Genomic DNA, 20,992 nt, shown 5'->3' with positions numbered 1-20,992 from the left:
TGAATTTTCTCTGGGTGTTAGTCAAGTAGGAGTGGACATATTAATCTTCTTTTGCTCAGACTGGCACATATATTCCATTTCAGTTGATAACTAACATGATTATGATAAGAGCTTCACATATAATTACAGACATGAAAAGCCAAAAGGTTTGGATCAGATTCCCCCAAAAGCAGTAGCTAATTTTTGGACACCTCAATACATTTTATGTTGTCAGTGAGGAATATCCAAATTATAAGTTTAGTATCCAACACAAATCCACTTATATATAATTTTTGGTCAATATCCTTATGACTAAAATATTATGACTTTTCCATAATACATGATCAATATTTATCTGTTATAACTATGTGGATATTACACAGTTACCATAAGAGAAGAAGAAGATGAATGATCATAGTGAGATATTTAAAGCTGTAATCTTTAATGAGATGACTCTCAAAATAATCGCTTAATATTTTTAGTCCAAACTTTTGTGATACATTGATATCACCTTAGAATGCCTCATTATATTATGTGGTTTCCTCATAATTGAAGTTTTTATAAATACTGATTGTCTAATTAAAATATTCATCGTGATATAAAAAACACAACATACAAAATGGATGGTAATAATTATTATTTTTTGTACTTAATTTTTTTCTAAAAAATAATAGATCTATTAATTAAGCAACAGTAAAATAAGAAGAGCAATTGTACATCAAAGCACAAAAAAGAAGTCTCCTCTCTCAAAATAAAATAATCCATTAGAAATGTATCAAAAAAGATCAAGTACACCTCATATATATTAAATTACCCTATCCGTATTCCTCGCCTAAAATATTATGTAATTGGCATAGTCATAAGCCATAATTTATATAGTGATCTTATACAAAATACAAGTTAATTATATATTACCTCATATAATTAATTATCTTTAGTATTTCAGTCCCGATATTTTTAAATATTATATTAAAATTCTTATACTTATAAAACATTTGATCCTGTTACTCTAATAAAATCCTTATCTCTCTTTTGATTTTTAATCCTGTAAAATTATCTTTTTAATCTGGATCTAAATATTTGATAAGTATAGAGATCATAATATAATTCTTATAAGGATCTAAATGTTTCACTTTCGTAACTATAGATATCATAATATAATTCTTGAAAGTATAAAGATCGAAATACTAAAGATAATTAATTATAGGACTAATGTAATTAGCCCACAAAGTACTAAACTGGAGTTATTGGGTCGGTTTCATATAGGATCTCGTTGATAAATCCGACACGAGGGTACATGCATAGAATTTTCGGGTCGGATTCGGGTTACCGGGCGCAAGACTACCTATCATAGAATGGCCCAATCCAATATATTCCAGCCCAAACCAGAGCGTAATTGTGAACCGTCGAAACTCCCATCAATCCAATGATCGAACGACTCCACAAATTTCAACGCATACATGACCATTTTCGTAAATTTTCGCAAACGCGAAGTGCATTTGACTTCCCCCGCCGCAAGATATTTCTGCCATTAAAAAAAATCGACACAAAATAAAAGCAGAAGATAGGGCGAGAGAAGAGTAGGGTTTTGGTGCTGGAAACGAGAGAAACCCCGACGCACGCACATGTATAAATGTGGACGAACCGCATCGCCTCCACTTCACTCGGCGATTTCTCACCCCTCGTCTCCTTCAATCCTTCACCGTAAACCCTAAACCCCCCCACCAGAAGCCTCACTCCGGATGTGCTTGGGAACTCTGATATACTCGGTTCCTTCCTTTTCCAGGTACCAGTTTCGTTCGAATCCCATCGGTCCTTTTTTGGTTTTGTGGAATCCTGTAAGTTTGGAAGTCAAGGTGCGCGATGTACTGATGCTGTGTGATTTTGGTTGTGGGTCTGCGCCTGGATGCTTCGAGTGTCGCCTCGAGTGTTTTTGACTTGGTTTCGCGGGGTTTGAGCCGTCGTACAACGAATTCTTGAGCTGGTCTTGGTAGATACGAATTGATGTCTGCGTTGAAATGGTTTTAGGTTACAGGGTTTTGACTTTAGTTACGATTGATTGGCGTGAATGTCTTTTGATGTCGATAATCGTTGTATTGAGAACCGAAAGGAAAAAGAATTGATTTATTTTGCATTTTTCCCGTTCTTGCTCATGAAATATATGGTTGAGCCAATTAATCTTAATTTGTTTGGTCAACCAAACAATTGCATACTTTTTTTCTCTGTTTTTTTTATGGATTTGATACTTTTTTCTGCAAGAATTCATGGGGAAGCTTCTTGGACATTATGTTTCATTTCTGTGGTTAATTTAGAGGGATTCATGGGCGGTTGATTCTCAAGTAATTATGCGTTATTATCATGTTTTGACTTTTTAGTTGCATGTAATTCTAATTTTGACTAAGAAAATGGCTAATTGCTGAATGATTCACGATATGGATGTGGTCTTGGTTAGATGATGAGTTCTTTTTAACGTACTCTACAATGAATCAATTGACAAGAAGACATTTGCTGTCGTTATATTCCATGGAAATATGTAACGAGCTTAGTTCTAACTAATTTATTAACATACATTTGATTAGAATATCTTGATAGTTAGTTTCTTGTAACTTTTCTTTATGTTTTATCAGAGAGATAATGAATCCAATTAAAATTTTCTGATGATTTCCATGGTCCTGCTTCTGTTGCATACTATTCTTCTCTAGTTCATTACTAGATTGATGGGCATTGATGCTAGCAATGGACAAGCAGACAATCAAACAAAGAAGAAGACCACGAACCAACTACAGTCTTTGGAAAAATTTTACTCAGGTGTTACTTTTCCGTATCCAGTTGGATCTTTGAGTTTGTCTTTATAGCAAGGAGTTCCTTGTGTGCTAGCATTCTTATACTGATCTTATGTTACTTGTTGTTGTAGAGGAGAAATATCCTGAGCAAACTAAAATGGAAGAATATGCATCATTGCTGAATTTGACATATAATCAAATTCGCATCTGGTTTGTTGAGAGGAGAAGAAAAGAAAGAAGGGATAATGAAACAATGACTTCTAATGTAGAAAGCTTTCTTAATGGAAGTAGTTCCCAAGCATCTAAATTCACCGATGGTAAGATTCTTTAGTTGTACCCATCTATAGTGGACATTGTCTGAGTATTGTGAAACTTGACCAAACCAGTAATAAGCAAAATTTATCAGGTCATGGGAGAGTAGCTGGCATTACATCAAGATGTGCTATTGAGAGAATGTATCAACTTGTCAAACAGAAAGCTAGACATAAGGTATTGGAGCGACTGATGAAGAGCCATTCAGTTGGGAGAATAAATCATACAGATAAGGACCAGGTCCTCTTACAGATTCTGCTCTCTAAAGATTATATATTGAAGAAAATATTCCGCAAAGATGGTCCTACCCTTGGAATAGAGTTTGATGCTCCTCCCGGAAATGCAATTTGTTACCATACAGGTATGCTCATGCTCTGTTCTCAAATTTAGTGATGTATCTGCAAGCTTATATACTTAATTGTCTAGAATGGTTAGATCGATAGTGATACTTATTTCCAGTGAAATGACATTTCTAGATTCATGCAGTGGAACAAAGAAAATTTAAGCATTTTTTAGAATATAATTATTGAAAGATTCAAACAGTGCACTTGTTTGGTGGTATTCTATAGAAGGATTTTTGGAGTTGCTGAGTACAAGGATATCTTTGCTTAAGCTTGACTTCACTCTTGGAGTAGTCTGGGTTTGATTCCTTTTAAGGCTTAGAAGGGACTTGGAGCTATATTCATCTTGTGGAGATGTTGTGACTATTGTCATCGATAACAGTATCCAAAATCATTCTCTTGTGTGATAGCCATTTGAATGCATTCTGGCACAACTCATCTTAGCAACATTTTATGGGCCAAAATACGCCAAAACCAGTCTGCCGGTCTTTCTGTTCCAAAAGTAGAGTCCTTTGCCATTTTCTGCCTTCTGAAACTATTTTTGGTATTCTATTTGTCTAAACAAGTAACTTTGTAACTGTTATTCTAACAATTTTAGATGATTCTTTTGAGTACTTCTTCAAGTGTATGGGTACCTTTTTTTTATCAGTCTAGATCCTTTTTACTTATATTTTTCATGGTTTTAACTGCATCATTATAATGTGTAACCCAACCTTTATTCTTATTGTAGAATTGCAGGAGCCTGAGCCCTGTCATGGCAAACTACAAACCCCCAAAAGGAGAAAGGTACTTCCCAAACTTCAATCAGTTTGACAAGTAATAGATATTTTTTTGGAAGTACCAAATACTAATCATGTTTAGCTAACTGGCATGATGTTAGTCACTTGTGAATAATTGAAACACAAGCCAAGCATCTTTTCCTTTAAAGCATCAATGTGGCAGTATGTCATTCGAGCCTAGTTGTTCATATTGGATTTTTTAGTTTATCTTGTTCTCTGTCAATGTTATCTCTTTTTTATGGTAACGTAACTTCAAAATATTAATTTGCTATCCTATGTAGCATTTATTTTAAATTTTTGTAAAATTATGTTTGTTCATATTTTGAGTACTTTTTGCCCACTTTTGTGGTCAGTTTGCTAGCTTTTCAAATATGTGCTTCTATCGTGATTGATGAGCTTGGTTTTTCATTTTAATAAGTGAATCATTGTTAAAAATTAAAAAAATTGAAAACATGAGTCATCGACTGTCCTTTCATGTTAGAATCTCTACAGAAGTTCTTCTTTGAGATGAAAGTAACAAATGTAATTTTTTTTCTTTGTTTGCTCTCTCTTTTTATTTTAAAAATTCTTGTTTGCAGGCATTGGTGTCTCATATCCTTGCTACCAGATCTCTTCCTGAAAGTGATCTTTGTACAAGGAAGCATGGAATGGGCAAGGGATTGATGACCGTATGGCGTGCAACATGCCCCAGTTCTCAAGAACTTCCAACTGGTGTGAATTATACTGACAGAAGTGCTTCTTGGAAGCCCTTAAGATCCACTGCTTCTCGTAGGGCTCCATCCTCTCATGCTGCAAAACAACTGCAGCAAAGAGAATCACGCATGGTAAATGGTTTATTTTCTGGTTATGATTTTTCAACCATGGCACTAGGAGACTATGTTATTATCCTTACAGATTATACTATTAAATCTTTTAACCAATGGCTTATTGTGCTTATCATATGTTCCTGAAATATTGTGCTTTGTTTTTATTGTTTCAGAGACAAAGCTCTCAGAGAAAGTCACAGGAAAGGAGAAAGCCTTCTACAAGAATAGGAAAGGTGACCCTGCTTCTATTTCCGATGGACATTATTTTTTAGTTCATATGCAAAAAAGATTATGGATTTACAAGACTGCAACTCAAGACATCTGTAACGTTTCTATTGGATGATCATAGTGTCAATCTGAGCTGTGTACAGTACCAGTTTTGCAGATTGAGTAATTAGAAGTGCCCTATGCATATGACCAGTTCTGGGGGATCCTCTCCTTATGTTTGCTTCTTACTTTTCAGGTCTCATCGGGCAAAGATATGAATCAGAAAGAACCTTGTTTAAAAGATTGCAAGCTTTTTCTTGATAAATTTTCAGAGCAATCAAGCGAACTAATTGATTTAGTTGATGATGAGGAGCTGGAACTCAAGGAGTTACAGGTGGGATCTAACCCGTTACGATGTTCTGCCCACCTTGCTTCAAATGGCAGACATGGTTGTCCCCTTTGCAAAGGTTGGTTACTTTTCCAGTATTCTTAGTGGATCAGCTCTGTTTGCCAAAGCATACCATGATTTTGGTTCTTTCGTCTTCTAGACTTGTTGGCCAGGTTTCCTCCACAAACTATTAAAATGAAACAATTATTCTCAACTAGACCTTGGGATTCTTCACCTGAACTTGTGAAGAAACTTTTCAAGGTAACTGCCCTCTGCTCTGATAGTTATTTTCTGACTTCACTGCACTAAGGTCAGCCTTTTTTCTTCTACATTTAAAATAATTGGTCATAAAAAAACAGTGGTTTTGCTTAATATACCATAGCTACTTTATATGAAACTTCTATGGTAATCCTACGTGATCATTTTCTTATATTTTATTCGCTTATTAAATAATTTGACACCTTTTAGTAGAATAAATTACAAATTTATATTTTATCTTAGTGGTTTGCTTTGTGCTTATAACTTGACTAGGCAACTTCTACCCACTATTCATAATGAAGAGGCTCTATAGCAACATGTCCACTTGCTATTTATAAAACATCTGATCAACTTGGAAATCACATATATATATTTTTGGATAAAATATTTGATATGTTAGTAATTTTTTAATTATATACCATAAATTTAAGATAATACATAAATGTTTTTGATAAATTTTCAGTCATTATGTGTGATTATCCAAAAATATCTTAGAAAATTTACAGTCTATTAGATAATGAGCTCGCCATTTGAGTAGAAAAAATAATTAGGCAGATTTACCGTGGTGTTGTGTTTTTCATGCTGTTCTAATTATGATATATCATACTTTGCAATCTACTTGCAGGTTGTGCAGTTTATACTTACCCATTCGGTAACTATTGAAGCAGGCCCCTTTACACTTGATGAGTTTGTTCAGGCGTTTCATGACAAGGTCCATTTCTACAAGGCTTGTTCATTACTGGAATGATTTTCTCAACTCTTTGACGTTTTACTATCTGCAAGTTCTGGATCGTAATGAAGTGTTCCATATCACATATGCATTGCAGGACTCTTTGTTGTTAGGAAAAGTTCATGTGGCACTTCTCAAGCTTCTTATGCTTGATACTGAAAAGGAGATAACTGCAGGATTTATCCCTCGGGCTTCTAATGCCTGCAGGTTTTTGGTGTTTTTGAACTTTGTAAGTCTGATATAAAGAAAATGATATGCTTATTTATAATTTTTTATTTCTACATGTTACTTTCTTTTCCTTTGCAACAAACCAACAAAGGATGGTCTATGTCATTGCTTATATATATTTTTTGGAGTTAATTCTGTTTGTTATATCTGTTTGTAGATTACTTCACTATGTATATATTTGTTTATCATTATTAAATTATAACTTTTGTAGTTATAATTCTTAATCTCATTGTCATATCAGATGTAGCTGACATACGAGGGAGTGGGTGACAGCTATTTGATCGGGCCAGTACTTTTGTGTTTGCTAAGTCTTTTTATTTTATGTAAGTGCACATTTATCCATGTGCTGTCGCTGGGAAGGGAAGGCTAGCAAATTGGCATTGATGGAAAAGAGATGAGAACAATATAGCATTCGGTGAGAGGGGAAATAGATGTCTCTATAGAAAAAGGGTAAGATGTATCGTTTGATGAGGAAGGCTGCAAAATTGGCTGCTCCAACTTAATCGAAGATGTTAAGCCATTTGGCATCTAAATAGTTCATGTATTTTGATCCAGTTTGTCCCAATACCTAGACCCTTTATTTTCCCAGGTTATGCTATTACACAATAAGTTGCTATCATTCTAACTTCAACTTGAGTTTAATCTAGAACAAACTTGTGTCGGCTTTCTAAGCTAGGCTCAAGTGCTGAAAAAAGGTTGGGCTGTGATTGAGTTTGGTGTGGCCTACAGTGGGGGAAATACCTGCAGTTGTGATGCAGGACCATTTTAATGAAATTATCATTTGAACAAAATTTATTAGTTTTGGGGTATTTTGTAACTGTCATAATTGCTACAGAAAAAGAAGGAAATGGTAGCATCTCTACTATTTCTAGTTTAGTTTCCCTAGATTGCCAGAAAGAAGGAAAAATAAAGCCAAACAGAAAAAGGAAGGATATACATCTTGGGCTTGGTTGAAGATTTTAGGGGTTATTCAAGATTTTACCATACAAGGGAGTGTCATAATTTGAAGAATATACAAAAAGAAGTCTATCAATCAATCAAGAAATACAATTTGTTAAAATATGAATATTTATCTTCCCAAGAGGACAGATTTAATGCTTTATATCTTGATTTGTGTGATGTCACTGTACTCTTTCTCAATTTTTTTTTTCATTTTTTTCCTTTTCTTCTTGTACCTGGATTTGTAAAAGAAGGGAAAAAAGATGGGCCTGCTGCTACAATATGATCCGATGGAATAACAGAACTATTAACTTGATGAACCTAAATCATTGATCCAAAGCACTTAAGCTCAAGTTTGTAGCAGCAGGCCCATCTGATCCTAACAAATCAATTCAAATCACTTCCCAATGTGACGTGGGACTCTATTATGGTATAAATAATTGAATGAACTAAAGTTCTTTTGCCACACCATTGATGAGTGGAATGGGGTTACATTTCTTTTTTGTGTGGACGAGAGATGCCTGGAGATGGGAGATCTTTGTTCCTGAAATTTCCTCCTTAAGTCAGAGTGAGTTTGATGGTTATCTTTATCTTATCTATTATCTTTCTGATGATTACCTTCGTATCCTCTATTTTCACAAAAAGAAAAAGATCCTGTGTCATGAACTTGTGGTCCTACATCAAGATGACAATTAACAGTCAAATCAATAAGCCATAAGTGAATTCGTTCAAAAGGTCCCTTCCCATTGTTAAGCAAAGATTTCTACTGGGGTGTTTATATGAATATGTTTTTTTATTTAATTTTTTTTCTTTTCACTGAAACATCCAATGATATGTTGGATTTTCTCATGTAGGTAAGAGAACAAGATATTGATGTTGACCATTGGAGGCGATCTCTCAATCCTCTTACTTGGGTTGAAATACTACGGCACGTGTTAATTGCGGCTGGTTTTGGTTCAAAACAGAATACTGCTCAGAGAGGAAATTATAATAGGGTATACAGATGACACATTTTCTCTAATATTTGTCAGTGTTCCATGCATAATGAATTAAACATGTGTCTTATATCCATATTTCTATAAAATTCCTTTTCTTAACACTATCTGCACAATTCATATGGGTGGTTTATGTGTGAGTTACCATTGTCTTATCATGGTTTCAAAATCTTGAACATGTTGAAGAAAAAGGGTTTGATTTCCTTCTGTCCTCGGTGCACTGCCTAATGCATTTGTTTTTCCTTGTGTGAGTATGATTGTATGTTTCGATGGCATGAAATGCTCTGCAGGTATAGGAAGTAGATTTTGATTTCCACTTGTCTGTGACGTAAACTTATTTGTTGTCTGGCTATGATGTCGATAAATTTAGTTTGAAATATGAACACACATGTTTGATGGGGTGAATCTGTTGTTCGGCTTGGGCTGTGTGCTATGTGCACCACTTAATGTTTTTTTGCTTTTCATTATCCATGAAATATCATGTACACATGTTTTTGAAGTTCAGATTTGTTTCATAAAAGATATGCATTGGTTGTAGCATTATGTGGTTTTTTTATAAGGTCCTTTTTATCTAGCTTTTGCTTCAGTGAAGTGTATTAACCTATTTAGTCTTTGATTAGGAGATATCACATTATAGAATGATTAGCAGTTAGTTAGAAACCTGCAACTAATGCACGGAGATCATAAAGTACTTTATTCTCTGATCGCTCTTGATGATGATTTAAACAAGCGAATGAAAAAAGGTGCTTTTATGTCATGAGGATTGTGCTTTAATTTACTTTGTCCATACATCATGTAAAATAAGTGTTTGCATTTGTGTAATAGTGTGGAACCATATTCTCCGTTAAATTTGCTTGGGTAGGGGAAGTCATAAAGCTGGCCAAATAAATCATTGTTCCTCATTTCATCATTGTGATAGGTTGATTGAACAGATTATTTCTATTGTTACTTAAATCTAGTAATATAGATCATGGTTGCCTCCAACATGTACTGGCTTTACATTTTAATTTCTCAAAACCTTTTACCTGTCTGCTGACTGATCAGATTTGATTCAGTGGAATTTTTTAACATCTTATTTGCATGTTCAATTGCCAGCTGAGTGTAGTATTAAAGTAGACCTATTTCATCTATTTATGGCCTCTCCTGAGTATGCATCACAAACCCTGTCCATTTGACTTGTAAAATAAACAAAAAATTCTATGGATTCTAGTTCATGATATAAATTCTGTAATCTGTATGCTGGTTCATGGTGTATAAAGTTATCTTTCTTTATTTTTTTTTAGGAGAGGAATCGAATGGAGAAATATGGTCTACGTCCACACACATTAAAGGGTGAACTGTTTAGTTTGTTATCCAAGCAAGGAAGTGGTGGGTTAAAAGTTTCTGAGCTGGCAGGAGCACCTCAGGTACAAATTACTAGATTATATATTGTCTCAAGATTCAAATGTCCATGAAAAGATGCTGAGCAAATTTTCATGTTATGAGTGATGACAATAGTAAAAGTTGTTTTTTTTTCAGATTGTTGAACTTGGCTTTCCCAACACAACAGAAGAATTGGAAAAGTTAATATATTCAACTCTTTCAAGTGACATTACATTGTTTGAGAAGATAGGACCTTCTGCATATCGTCTTCGAGTTGACCCTCAGATTAAAGGGAAAGGTGATTCTCATTCAGATACTGAGGATTCAGGAAGTGTTGATGATGACTCTGAGGATGACAATGCAAGTGGTAGCAGCGACGATTGTGAGGAGATGGAATCCACTATTCATGATAGGCGAATTATTAAGTACAACTCCCTACATAAGAAAACCAGCAAGAGGATAACTGAATATACTGAAATTGATGAAAGCTATTCAGGGGAAGCCTGGATGCAAGGGCTTATGGAGGGTGAATACTCAACATTAAGTATCGAAGAGAAGATGGATGCTATAGTTGCTCTTGTTGATCTTGTTGGTGGTGGTTCCAGTTTAAGAATGGAGGTATATAATATGCATATTCATATGTCTGCAGTGAATTCACTAACCTGATTATAGCTAAGATTCAGTGTTTCTAAGTTGGTTTGAGTTGTGTTCTCAAGACCACTTTTCTCTCATGGAACAAACCTGATCTCTTAGCTGCCACTTCTTTCTGTTTGCTATCTTGTTCATATATTTCTCTTTGCTTAGATAAGTATTTAAATTTATTTCTCTTATGTGGATCTACATGAGCTTTACCGTCTCACACCTGGTCATACAAAAGTTTTTTGTGGGTACTCTTTAAGCAGATAAACTCAGTTTGTTCCATTATCCTATTTTCTCGGACTTGATTCATAGTTCTTCATTAATAGCTTGCATGTTCCAATCCTAATCTGTCACTTTTCATGATGAAGTCTATTTTGTTTTGCTGAAAGCTGCTTAGCTTAGTGAACTTTTTAAGCCAATGGTGTTTGATCTTTGTTTGGGGTTTATTCCTGCGAGTCATTATAATGACTTCTTTTTATGTTATTATCCTATGACAGGAACCTGTAAGAGCTATATTGGTCAATCCAAATGAACGGCATCGTGGATCAGGTGCAAAAATAAAAAAGTCACTTGCAAACAATCAAGTATTACCAGTGCCATTGTTGGAGGGAAATGGGTGTGGCGGAACTTATTCCTTGCTAAATGTTTCTCGGTCCGATCCTTCAGAATTATACATGGGTTTTAAAAATGCTAAAGCTTCTAGTAACATTAGTGGATGCCAATCAAGTGCTTCAGGAATAAGTAACTCTAAAGTTAGAGAATCCTGCCAGGATATGCACCCACCACAATGTATACTGTTGGGATCTGATCGTAGGTACAACAATTATTGGCTTTTTCTTGGTCCATGCACAGCACACGATCCTGGCCATCGAAGGGTCTATTTTGAGTCTTCAGAAGATGGTCACTGGGAGGTCATTGATACAGCACAGGTTGTTTTTGCTATCGTGTTAGCCAAAATTTTACAAGCTTATGTGTTTTCCTTAATAATATTTGTGAGATGTTTATGATGTATTCCTAAAGTTTTGCTATTTGTACCTGGATTACAGGCTTTGCATTCTCTATTATCTGTCTTAGACAGCAGGGGAACACGGGAAGCTTGTCTGCTTGCTTCTTTAGAGAAGAGGAAATTATATCTTTGTGAAGCAATGAATGAGTATATGACTGCTGTGATTGGAAGCAGACAAACAAAAAGTTCTAGACCATCCGATTTGGATTCTAGTAGTGGAGATGGATCTTCACCAATTTCAGATGTTGATAATTATCTAATTTCTGTGGAATTAGATAGTTTATCAGGTGGCTCTTGTGCTATAGATATTGAAACTGGAAGGAGTAGTGAAGAAAAGAAGCAAAAGTGGGACCGATTACAAGCATTTGATAAATGGGTTTGGAATATGTTTTACTCCTCACTAAATGCTGTAAAGTACAGTAAGAGGTCATATATGGAATCATTAGCTCGTTGTGAGAGTTGCCATGATTTATTTTGGAGAGATGAAAAACATTGTAAGACCTGCCATACCACCTTCGAGATAGATTTTGATCTTGAAGAGAGGTATGCCATACATGTGGCAACATGTAGAGAACCAGAGGATGTGGGTGATTTTCCAAAACATAGAATTCTGTCTTCACAGTTGCAAGCACTGAAGGCAGCAATTCATGCAATTGAGGTGACTTGTTCGTACTTTTTTTCACTAATATGTGCTGATTTTTCATCTATCATTTATTCATTAATATGTAATTGCATGTACATATCATTTTGTGTTGGTGAGCTTAATCTTTGTTTGAGTTTACATGAAATGTGCACCCATTACTTATGTTTTTTCCTTGTCTTCTGTTTTCCTGCAGGCAAGTATGCCAGAGGCAGCACTCGCTGGTACATGGACGACCTCAGCTCACTGGCTTTGGGTAAAGCGGCTCCGGCGTACATCATCTTTGCCAGAGCTTTTGCAGGTTTAGTCTTTCATATCATTAATTAATTTCTAAATTGTTGACTTATTTTCAACGTCTATGCTATGAGGACCTTGATGTGAACTGTTGATCTTCCATTATATATGACAGGTTCTTACTGATCTTGTTGGTGCCCTAAATGAGGAATGGCTGTATGATTGCACTACGTTAGGTTCTGATATTGTTGCAGATGATGTAATCTTACAATTCCAAACTATGCCCCAAACAACTTCTGCAGTTGCACTATGGATGGTCAAATTGGATTCCTTGATTGCTCCACATTTGGCAAGAGTTCAATCTGAAAGAATACCAATATGCATGCCCCAATCAAAACGTACGCCAGGATTGTGATTTTTTACTTTACTTTTCACTTTGTTGGTTTAAACCTTTTCTTTAGTTCTTGTTTATCCTATCCTCTTTATTAAGTTCTTGATATCATATATACGAGGATAAAACATCTGTCTCTTGATTATTACAGGCGAGTGGTTGAACTTGTTCTGTTAGTACTGAAGCTTAATGTTTACCTTGGGCTTCAGTTTAAACTTCTGATGTTTTTTTAAAAAAAGCTTTGTTGCTTTCTATGTTCATTTTTCTATTGACTTAAAATTTTCATATTTGGTTTTTGACTCAACTGCTAATAAACTCGGTTCGGTCTAACAATCTTTTGAAGAGATGTTGCAAGACTTACATACCTGTCTTCTTTGAGCATATGGCCACCACTCTTTTGCAGGAATAGATTGGTTATACAAAAGGTGAACAAATATTAGCTGCTATATATCTCATGTTACTTGCATACCTAGAGATGAGTCCCTCTTATGAACATCACATGTTTTCTTTTGATAACCCTTAAGACTAATCCCTCATTTGTACCTGTCAATTTGATCTATGGAAATTTTGATTTGTTTCAGGAAGACGGACCTAATATGAATATTCTTCTGCAAGCTTACTTGCTGGATTTCCAGACATTCTTCAATTTGTTGCGAGCATGACAGCTGCTTGTATTGTCTTCTGCTTTGGGTCTTTTGACTCTTCGGAGAGACAGATATTTGTAATCTGGGATTCTGAGCACCATGGAAGATTTTTTACCATGGCCTTGGGCAGGTCAACTGGATCAGCAGCTTTAGAATAATACGAAGACGAACTACCGAGGGATGCCCAAGGAAGCCTTTTCCTTTCTTTTCTAGATCTTTTTCAAGTACCATTTCCAGTTAAACAGCTACGTAACATCCATGTTAATATTCATTACTTCATTCACATGAATGCGACACAGTTATCTTTTTCTTGAGGTTCTGTCTAATGTCCAGTTAGACCTCAATTAGGAAAAACCAAACATATGCCATTGTTGGCAGTTTCATGTATGTTTGAAGAGTTCGGTGGGTTGGCTTTCAATGGAATAAATAGCTTTTCTGCTATCCTCTTAGTAGGTGATTGTGTACTTACTGAACGACTCTCTGTCATTATGACAATGGGGTTATTTATGATGAGTTTAAACTGAGCAAAATGTTGCACAGTCCCAATCTAGTTTTTGATTCAAGTGTGGTATTGACTCATGCATTCTTGCGTGATTCTTGTTCTTACCTGATTCTTTCCCCCGAATTGGTGCTGCTACATGTCTGAACCCCACAGGTAGACCATGCAAGCTTGTAACCTAACATTGTTATCATTCATGGCATCTGCACATTGTTATCATTGACCTGTATGAATCAATTTATTCAACAAAACCTCGAGTTCGTATACCAAGAGAAGGATCACATATGCAAGCATGATTATACAATAAAGACAAGTCTTAGAACGCATCACCCACGGAAATGAGCTTGAAGCAGGTAAGCTCAAATGCAGTACTCTCTTTCTCAGGTTAGCATGAAGTGATTAGAGTTGGCGGCTCTACAAATGTGAACTCTGGTTAGCACATCTGATATGGCTGACCGCTGCATTCTTGTCAGGCGAACAAAGGAGGCTTCCTCCAAGTAGAGATTGCGTTACCGTCATGGCAACACAACAAGCACACTCCCTTTCGAGCATTTCAACAAACCGTTTGCGCGCTTTGGGAATGCTGATCTCAACCTCATTCTGTCTCCTCCTTCACGGCGCCATCAGCTCCTCCAGCTTCTCCAGGAAGTCCGCGATCACCCATCCCTTGGGCTTCTCGATCTTGATCTCCTTGGTCCGCTTCCACCCGATCCCGAAGTTGGGCGGCTCCGGTCGCTGCAGGGCGACTTCCACCGCTTCTCGATCTCGAAGGAGTTGGTGATGGCAGCCGGCGGGAGCTCGGGCAATTCCTCCGACTGGTTAGCTTCAAGGGTAGGATTCGAGACCGAGGCGGGGTCAGGGTTTCCGATGGAAGGGATGGGGGGTACGGCGGGAGGCGCGGAAGGAGGTAGCGGGAAGCTTTTGGCGGGAAGAGATGGAAGGCGGAGGAGGCCATTTGGAGGAAAGAAGAGTGAGAGAAGCGCCTTGCAATAGGAAATGGAGATAAGGAGAGGGTTATCGTAGTATAGATATACTTCTTTGTGTAGACTGAGGTGATGCCATTGGAGCGGCCATACCATCCTCAACAAATTAAGCATAAAAGCTAAGGAGGTGAAATCTTTTCTACCAACTCTTTTGATGTTGCAATAAGTTGGACTGTGATTTATTGTGAAATTGATACTGCTCCTTTTAAGTAGATCAGATGATTTCATGACCCATTATTTGTTTTCTCTGTGGTTCATGGGCTTGAAGGAGCAGCCATTGCACATTTTTTAGTTGGGTATGTCATTCTCATGCTACTTCATTTTAATTGGCAGGTGAAGGAGCTGATTTTGGATGATTCACTTTGGCTTTGAAAAATACACAAAAGTATTTGGGTGTCTTACGTTGAATGTGGTAAGTTAATCTAAGCATTCTCATGAAGTCTAAATCATCGGTTCAAATGCTTAAACTTAAGTTAATGATATCTAATTATTATAAATTCATTTGTCTGTTTTTACTTTTTGACATGGAACTAAATCAGCATATTATTTTTTTTATCATATTAAAATATGCCTATGGTAAAACTCTGATGACACTTTTACACATTACATAACATATATACTTATTAGTAGGATTCAAAGCATAGACTTTTTGACTGTGCGCACAATGCTTTAATCACTTGGAAGTCTAGTTTTCAGGTTTCTGTTCCTCCTAGGATCTATGTGCTTTTCTGAAATTACTGTGTTTGTAAGTTCCCCTGATGTTTGAACTTTGCAGTTCTTTCAAGATAATCAGCATTCAGATATTGCTGCAATTGTTTCTACTCTGTAATTGTCAGACCAAGATATTCATATTCCTTGAACCAATCACCAACAAATGAAAGCCATTGTTTTAGAAGAAGGTACTTTATGACAACATTCTGGCTTTCGATGATTATGAATAACAAAAGCAGTACTTTAGGATATGCTTAGGACAACAGCAAAGTGCACTCTGCTGCCAGGAGTATGCTTGGGGAGGATCAACTATCGCGAACAAAAATGGCAAATAGCTAAACCATGATGATGTAATAATTGGTTGCTTCAACCCATTAGGCAAACAATGGCTGATGCATCAGCATCATGTGCCCAACACACTAACCTAGTATGGTCGACACATCGACACCGCATCGCCGACACACCAGGATCATGCTCTCGACACATTGGTAGCACTCAGCCGATGACTCGACTCCACACAGCCAACATGTAGGTGTCGTATGGTCATTGACTCGATCCCACAAGGCTGACATGCCCAAGCCATGCTGTCAACATATCGATGCTAGGTGGTAGACATCATGGTGTAGTGTGGCTGGCAAGTCAAATCTGTATAATTGACACTCCAATGCCACCTCAGTGCCACACAATTGAATGCTAGGCTTCTTGGGGGGATGGCACACCAATAGTAGCTGACTTTCATGTGATGGGCACATTACCCCCCTCCCCACGAATCCACGTTCTTCGGCCGGTTAGCCGCCCCACCGTCCGATTCATGCTACTAGTCAGGAAGTTATGCAATCTCGGATTCAGTGGGGTTGGCGATGGTTATGCCTAGGATCGACATTCCATGTTCGCACAAGTAGTGCACCATCTAAAGATAACAACATGGAGCGCCCACTATAAAAGGGGCTCCACAAGTATGTCACAAGGCATATAGTAACAAAAAGTTTATCCAACTTGTTCGACCTATCCATTGACTTGAACTTTGGAAAGGCATTATCGGGAGTGCCCCGATGTAATTTTGCAGAATTCGGATAGCTAGCAAGGAAATTCAACTTGAGATTGGCTCGAGAGTAGGATCAAGTTGGATCAAAATCGACTTCCACATCGGACAACCAAAAGCTAACTTAACAATTTTTGGTTGTCCAATCTGGATGCAGATTTGGAGCCAACCAAGGCTCCTTCCACGTTTGTCATACTTTAATTTCAACCAACTCATCCAACCCCAAGGGTTTCGAATCCATCCAACTCCGAGGAGGCCAAACCTTGCTGATTCTGAATAGATCGAACCCTATAGAACTGCCCCAGGGGCATTCTTGATAAATGCCTCTCCGATGCTTAATTAGTTTTGGGTTTGGAGGATTAAGGTAACATTGGGAGAAGTGGTTGGGAGTGTACTTGAGAAGCCCCTTATTATGGGCTAGTTGGACCATTACTTTTGTAATCGACGCTGATAGGGGGAGAGAGGGAGAGAGAGAGAGAGAGAGAGAGAGAGAGAGAGAGAGAGAGAGAGAGGGGGGGGGGTGGCAGTTGCTGAAGTGTTGGTCATGTGCTGACAACCATGTGGCACCGACGTGTCGTCCATATGATACTGAGGTGGCAACCATATGGCACTGATGTGTTGCCATTTGGTGCTGATGTGGTGTCCACGTGGCATTGATATGTCATCCACATGGGAGTGAGGTGGCACCCGTGTTGCACCGAGGTATCAGCCACATGGCAATCATGTATCGTCTGCAGTGATGAGATAATACATGTGAAAACTATCTTTAGGCTTGCACGGCCTAAGCCGGTAATAGATCTGAAAGCTATTTTTAGGCATGCACCCTCAAAGTTGGAATTACATTAAAAACTTGGATATTTTTAGAGCAAAGTCGAAGGGGTTCTGTGGGGGCATCACCCTGGAGCTTGCTTCATTTTCTGGGGTATTTTTGAGGGGTTTTGTTGTGGGGAGATGAGGTACGATGAGCAGAAACCTCAGGATGATGGTGTGCTGAGGAGCGGCAGCAGTCAGTTCTTCTCTGTTTCGTCATCGTCGAAATTGATGAAGATCGTGTCCTCAGGTGCGTCCAATGTTGCATCCACCGTTCTCAAGGTGGGGGGGTGTCCATGGTCTCCTCAATCACTGAAAGCAATGATGATGCCGGCCTTGATCAGGTAGTGCATTAAGATTTCCCTTATCCTTTGTGAAACATCGACAGTTAATTGGATTAGATCAGCGGAGACATGAACGAGATTTTGTTTGTTTCTTGTCAACGGTTACAACTTTGTCTGAACCTTACCATCTGATTGCATGTCTTTGTTTCGCATGAATTCAGGCAATAGGGCTGTGACCAATTGTAACCTTTATTTGACTCGACATCATGTTAGTGCTCTGATCTTTTCTGTGACAATCATTTGAGTGGATCCATGTGTGTCATGATTTTCATCTTAGGTGATATGAGTAAAACATTATTACATAATCCACACTTCATTTACTTGTATCTATATATAGTGAAAGATAAAACTCTTAGTCTTGACCAACGACATCGGTAGATGTACTTACTATCCATGTCATCTTTGTTGGCCTATGTTTAATAAAATTTGATGAAGATGCCATATCATTTGAACCGAGTGTTTTTCATCAGTGGCATTCAATGGGTCAATGGATCCTGATGAGCAACATTCCTCCTTACCTTGATAGTTGGAACATAGGACTCTAGTCTTGACCATCGGCATCGGGAGATGTACTATCCATGTCATCTTTGCAGACCCGATGAAGAGTAAAATTCTATGGAGGTGTGTCATCATTTGAACCAACTTGTTTTTCATCAGTGACAGTCAATGGGTCCACGGATCGTGATGGGCAACCTTCTCCCTTGCCTTTATGGTTAGACAATTGAGATTGATGAGCTACGTTGTGATTGTGGACGACTGATCTGTAGCCGTGTCATGTTCCCTAATAATAATTTGTGCTTCTGAAAAAAAAAAGTTCTTTACTTTATCTGCAACTGCTGATGGGTAAAGGTTTGCTTAATTGATATTAATGCTTTTCCGTAGCAAATCCTTTCCTCTTTGCTGAACTCTCTTTCTCTGTCTTTTCCCTCCACAATTCTGTTTTGCTCCTCTTCTTTTCACAGCATAAGCCTAAACCTTCTTATATAGGCTTCAACCTAAAGGCCATGCACCACAGCAAATCTCCAAGAAAATAATTTAATCTAATCCTAATCTTAGCTAATGATAAACTCTTCAAATTTAAATTATATAATCTGACACATGCTTGATAAATTTGATTCTTTGATGGTTTTCGTTGTACGTTTTGTGATCATATTTACTTGTGATATTTCTTTCAAATGCTTTAAGGTATGTTGGTTATTTCGATCTTCTAGGTTGATAAATGTAGTTGTTTGCTGTGAATGCAGGTGAAAGCTATTGTGCTTTATGCTAGTTTTAGAATGGAACAAAGAGAAACATGAAGATGAGAAGAGAAGCAAAATCCAAACACATTGTGGTCCATCCGTATAGGAAAGCTTAGACATGTGAACACTGGGTGTAGCTTCTCTGCTCCAAACCTGCATCTTCTGTCCTTTACTTGTGTCAGATGAAGATTGATACAAAATTAAAGAATACTTTTTTTATTAAGAATTAAATGTTAGGTGATGCTGCCAATGAGTTAAGTGGTGGGACTCATGTGATTAATTAAGACTCTAATCCTAACTTAGGTTAGATGAGAAGACAAGAAGCAGGACCATCATACACAAATACACACAGAAGGAAAGAGGTTTTTATCTGGGTAGAAATAAGTTCGATAATTGATTAGTCAAATTTAGATCCGATTGTCATGATTTTTTTTTTTTAGTATGGTGATCTAGACACCATACTTTCTAAATTGATCGGTATAAACTTTTTAGATTTTTTTTCTTTTATTTAGTTTTTTTCTAATTTCTTGAAATTCATTTGAGTGTCTCTTTTTCATGTGGTATTTGATATCCTATAGTTTATTTAGAGAAAGAATTTAAAATTAAAATTTTATGTAATTAACTATCTTTAGCATCTCGATTTTTATATTCTCAAAAGTTATACTGAGATCTTTATATTTATTAAAGTGAAACATTTAATTTTATTTTTATTAAATTATTTTTTAATTTTATATGAAGATTTTCACTAAGTATAGGAATTCTAATATAATTTTTAAAAGTATAAAAATCGGAATGTTAAAGATAGTTAATTATAGAGGATAATATATAATTAATCTAAAATTAATTAAAAATTGATCCATAAAGATTACTATTATTATATATGCAAAATATCTATGGCGATAGTTATATGTAGCCAATATTTATATCCACGACATAGTCCATAGGTACTGTTTACAACCTTTCGCCTAATAAATGCTTACATAACTCCCATCATTTATCTTACCGAAATCCATATAAGACAACCTAAATGCCAAGCCAACCCAACATGCATCGGACGCTGACAGCTAACATGACGAAGCTGGTGGTGAGGAGCAAGGAGCGAGAATGGGTTGGAGTCACTGCCATCAAACCCGATCGATCTTCCAGATCGGGAATGAACCATTCAACTATATGATCCACCAGCTTAAACCCTTCCACTCGAAATGAACGCCCTTTCTGCATGCAATGCGCCCACAAGCTATAGTCAGAACCCGCCAGATAATAGATATGATCCGGCTTTATTATGTCCAGCTTTGATGATGACTTCATCTTGTATATCGCCACCCCATCTGAGAAAGGACCGAGGAAGAAGGTGCGACCACCCAAGCTATTCACCTCCACTACACGATGATGACGTAGTCCCCACTCCTTGACCTCGAAAACCTTCAACTGTTGTCCCTCTACTCCCGTCGTAGTGCTGCAGTACACAACAAAGACACCGTCATTAGACCCAACCAGCTTAGCCCAGTACGAGCCAGGATGACGATCTTCCTCTTCGAACAAGGTAAGAATGCATTGGAACGACACCTTCCAACGGGGATCGAACGCACACACCCAGATTTCTGCTGAGTCAGTCAGAACATACAACCTTCCATGATGAAACACAATGTCGATGGCGTCATCGATTAGTAATTTCTTGCCCCGAGGATGCCCTGGTCGATA

General features: G+C 37.2%; 1 protein-coding gene and 1 long non-coding RNA gene across 2 annotated transcripts; both read left to right on the top strand.

Annotated features, from left to right (window-relative positions):
• The first annotated feature begins 1,552 nt into the window (after positions 1–1,552).
• LOC135593747 (homeobox-DDT domain protein RLT3-like) lies at positions 1,553–14,102 on the top strand. Its single transcript, XM_065084007.1, has 19 exons — positions 1,553–1,765; positions 2,682–2,787; positions 2,894–3,079; positions 3,169–3,435; positions 4,146–4,201; positions 4,773–5,018; positions 5,174–5,233; positions 5,464–5,674; positions 5,756–5,856; positions 6,479–6,565; positions 6,681–6,812; positions 8,605–8,745; positions 10,029–10,151; positions 10,264–10,725; positions 11,244–11,675; positions 11,793–12,410; positions 12,589–12,693; positions 12,802–13,024; positions 13,599–14,102. The coding sequence occupies exons 2-19, from the start codon at positions 2,697–2,699 to the stop codon at positions 13,610–13,612; spliced, it is 3,555 nt and encodes a 1,184-aa protein (XP_064940079.1). The 5' UTR covers positions 1,553–1,765; positions 2,682–2,696; the 3' UTR covers positions 13,613–14,102.
• A 1,031-nt stretch (positions 14,103–15,133) lies between these two features.
• On the top strand, positions 15,134–19,429 carry LOC108951215 (uncharacterized). Its single transcript, XR_001975529.2, has 3 exons — positions 15,134–15,270; positions 15,477–15,555; positions 19,295–19,429. It is a non-coding gene; the product is annotated as an uncharacterized LOC108951215 (long non-coding RNA).
• The last annotated feature ends 1,563 nt before the right edge of the window (positions 19,430–20,992 follow it).

Source organism: Musa acuminata, chromosome BXJ1-9 (assembly GCF_036884655.1).
Source record: "Musa acuminata AAA Group cultivar baxijiao chromosome BXJ1-9, Cavendish_Baxijiao_AAA, whole genome shotgun sequence".
Classification (NCBI taxonomy): Eukaryota; Viridiplantae; Streptophyta; class Magnoliopsida; order Zingiberales; family Musaceae; genus Musa; species Musa acuminata.
This window is presented reverse-complemented; position numbering and strand designations above follow the sequence as displayed.

What these genes read in the sequence shown, in the direction of transcription:
- LOC135593747 (XM_065084007.1), top strand. Translation starts at nt 2,697, where the DNA reads ATGGGCATTGATGCTAGCAATGGACAAGCAGACAATCAAACAAAGAAG. An exon ending in AGCATCTAAATTCACCGATG is followed by an intron (nt 3,080 to 3,168) that starts GTAAGATTCTTT and finishes AAAATTTATCAG; the next exon opens with GTCATGGGAGAGTAGCTGGC. An exon ending in CTTTGCCAGAGCTTTTGCAG is followed by an intron (nt 12,694 to 12,801) that starts GTTTAGTCTTTC and finishes TATATATGACAG; the next exon opens with GTTCTTACTGATCTTGTTGG.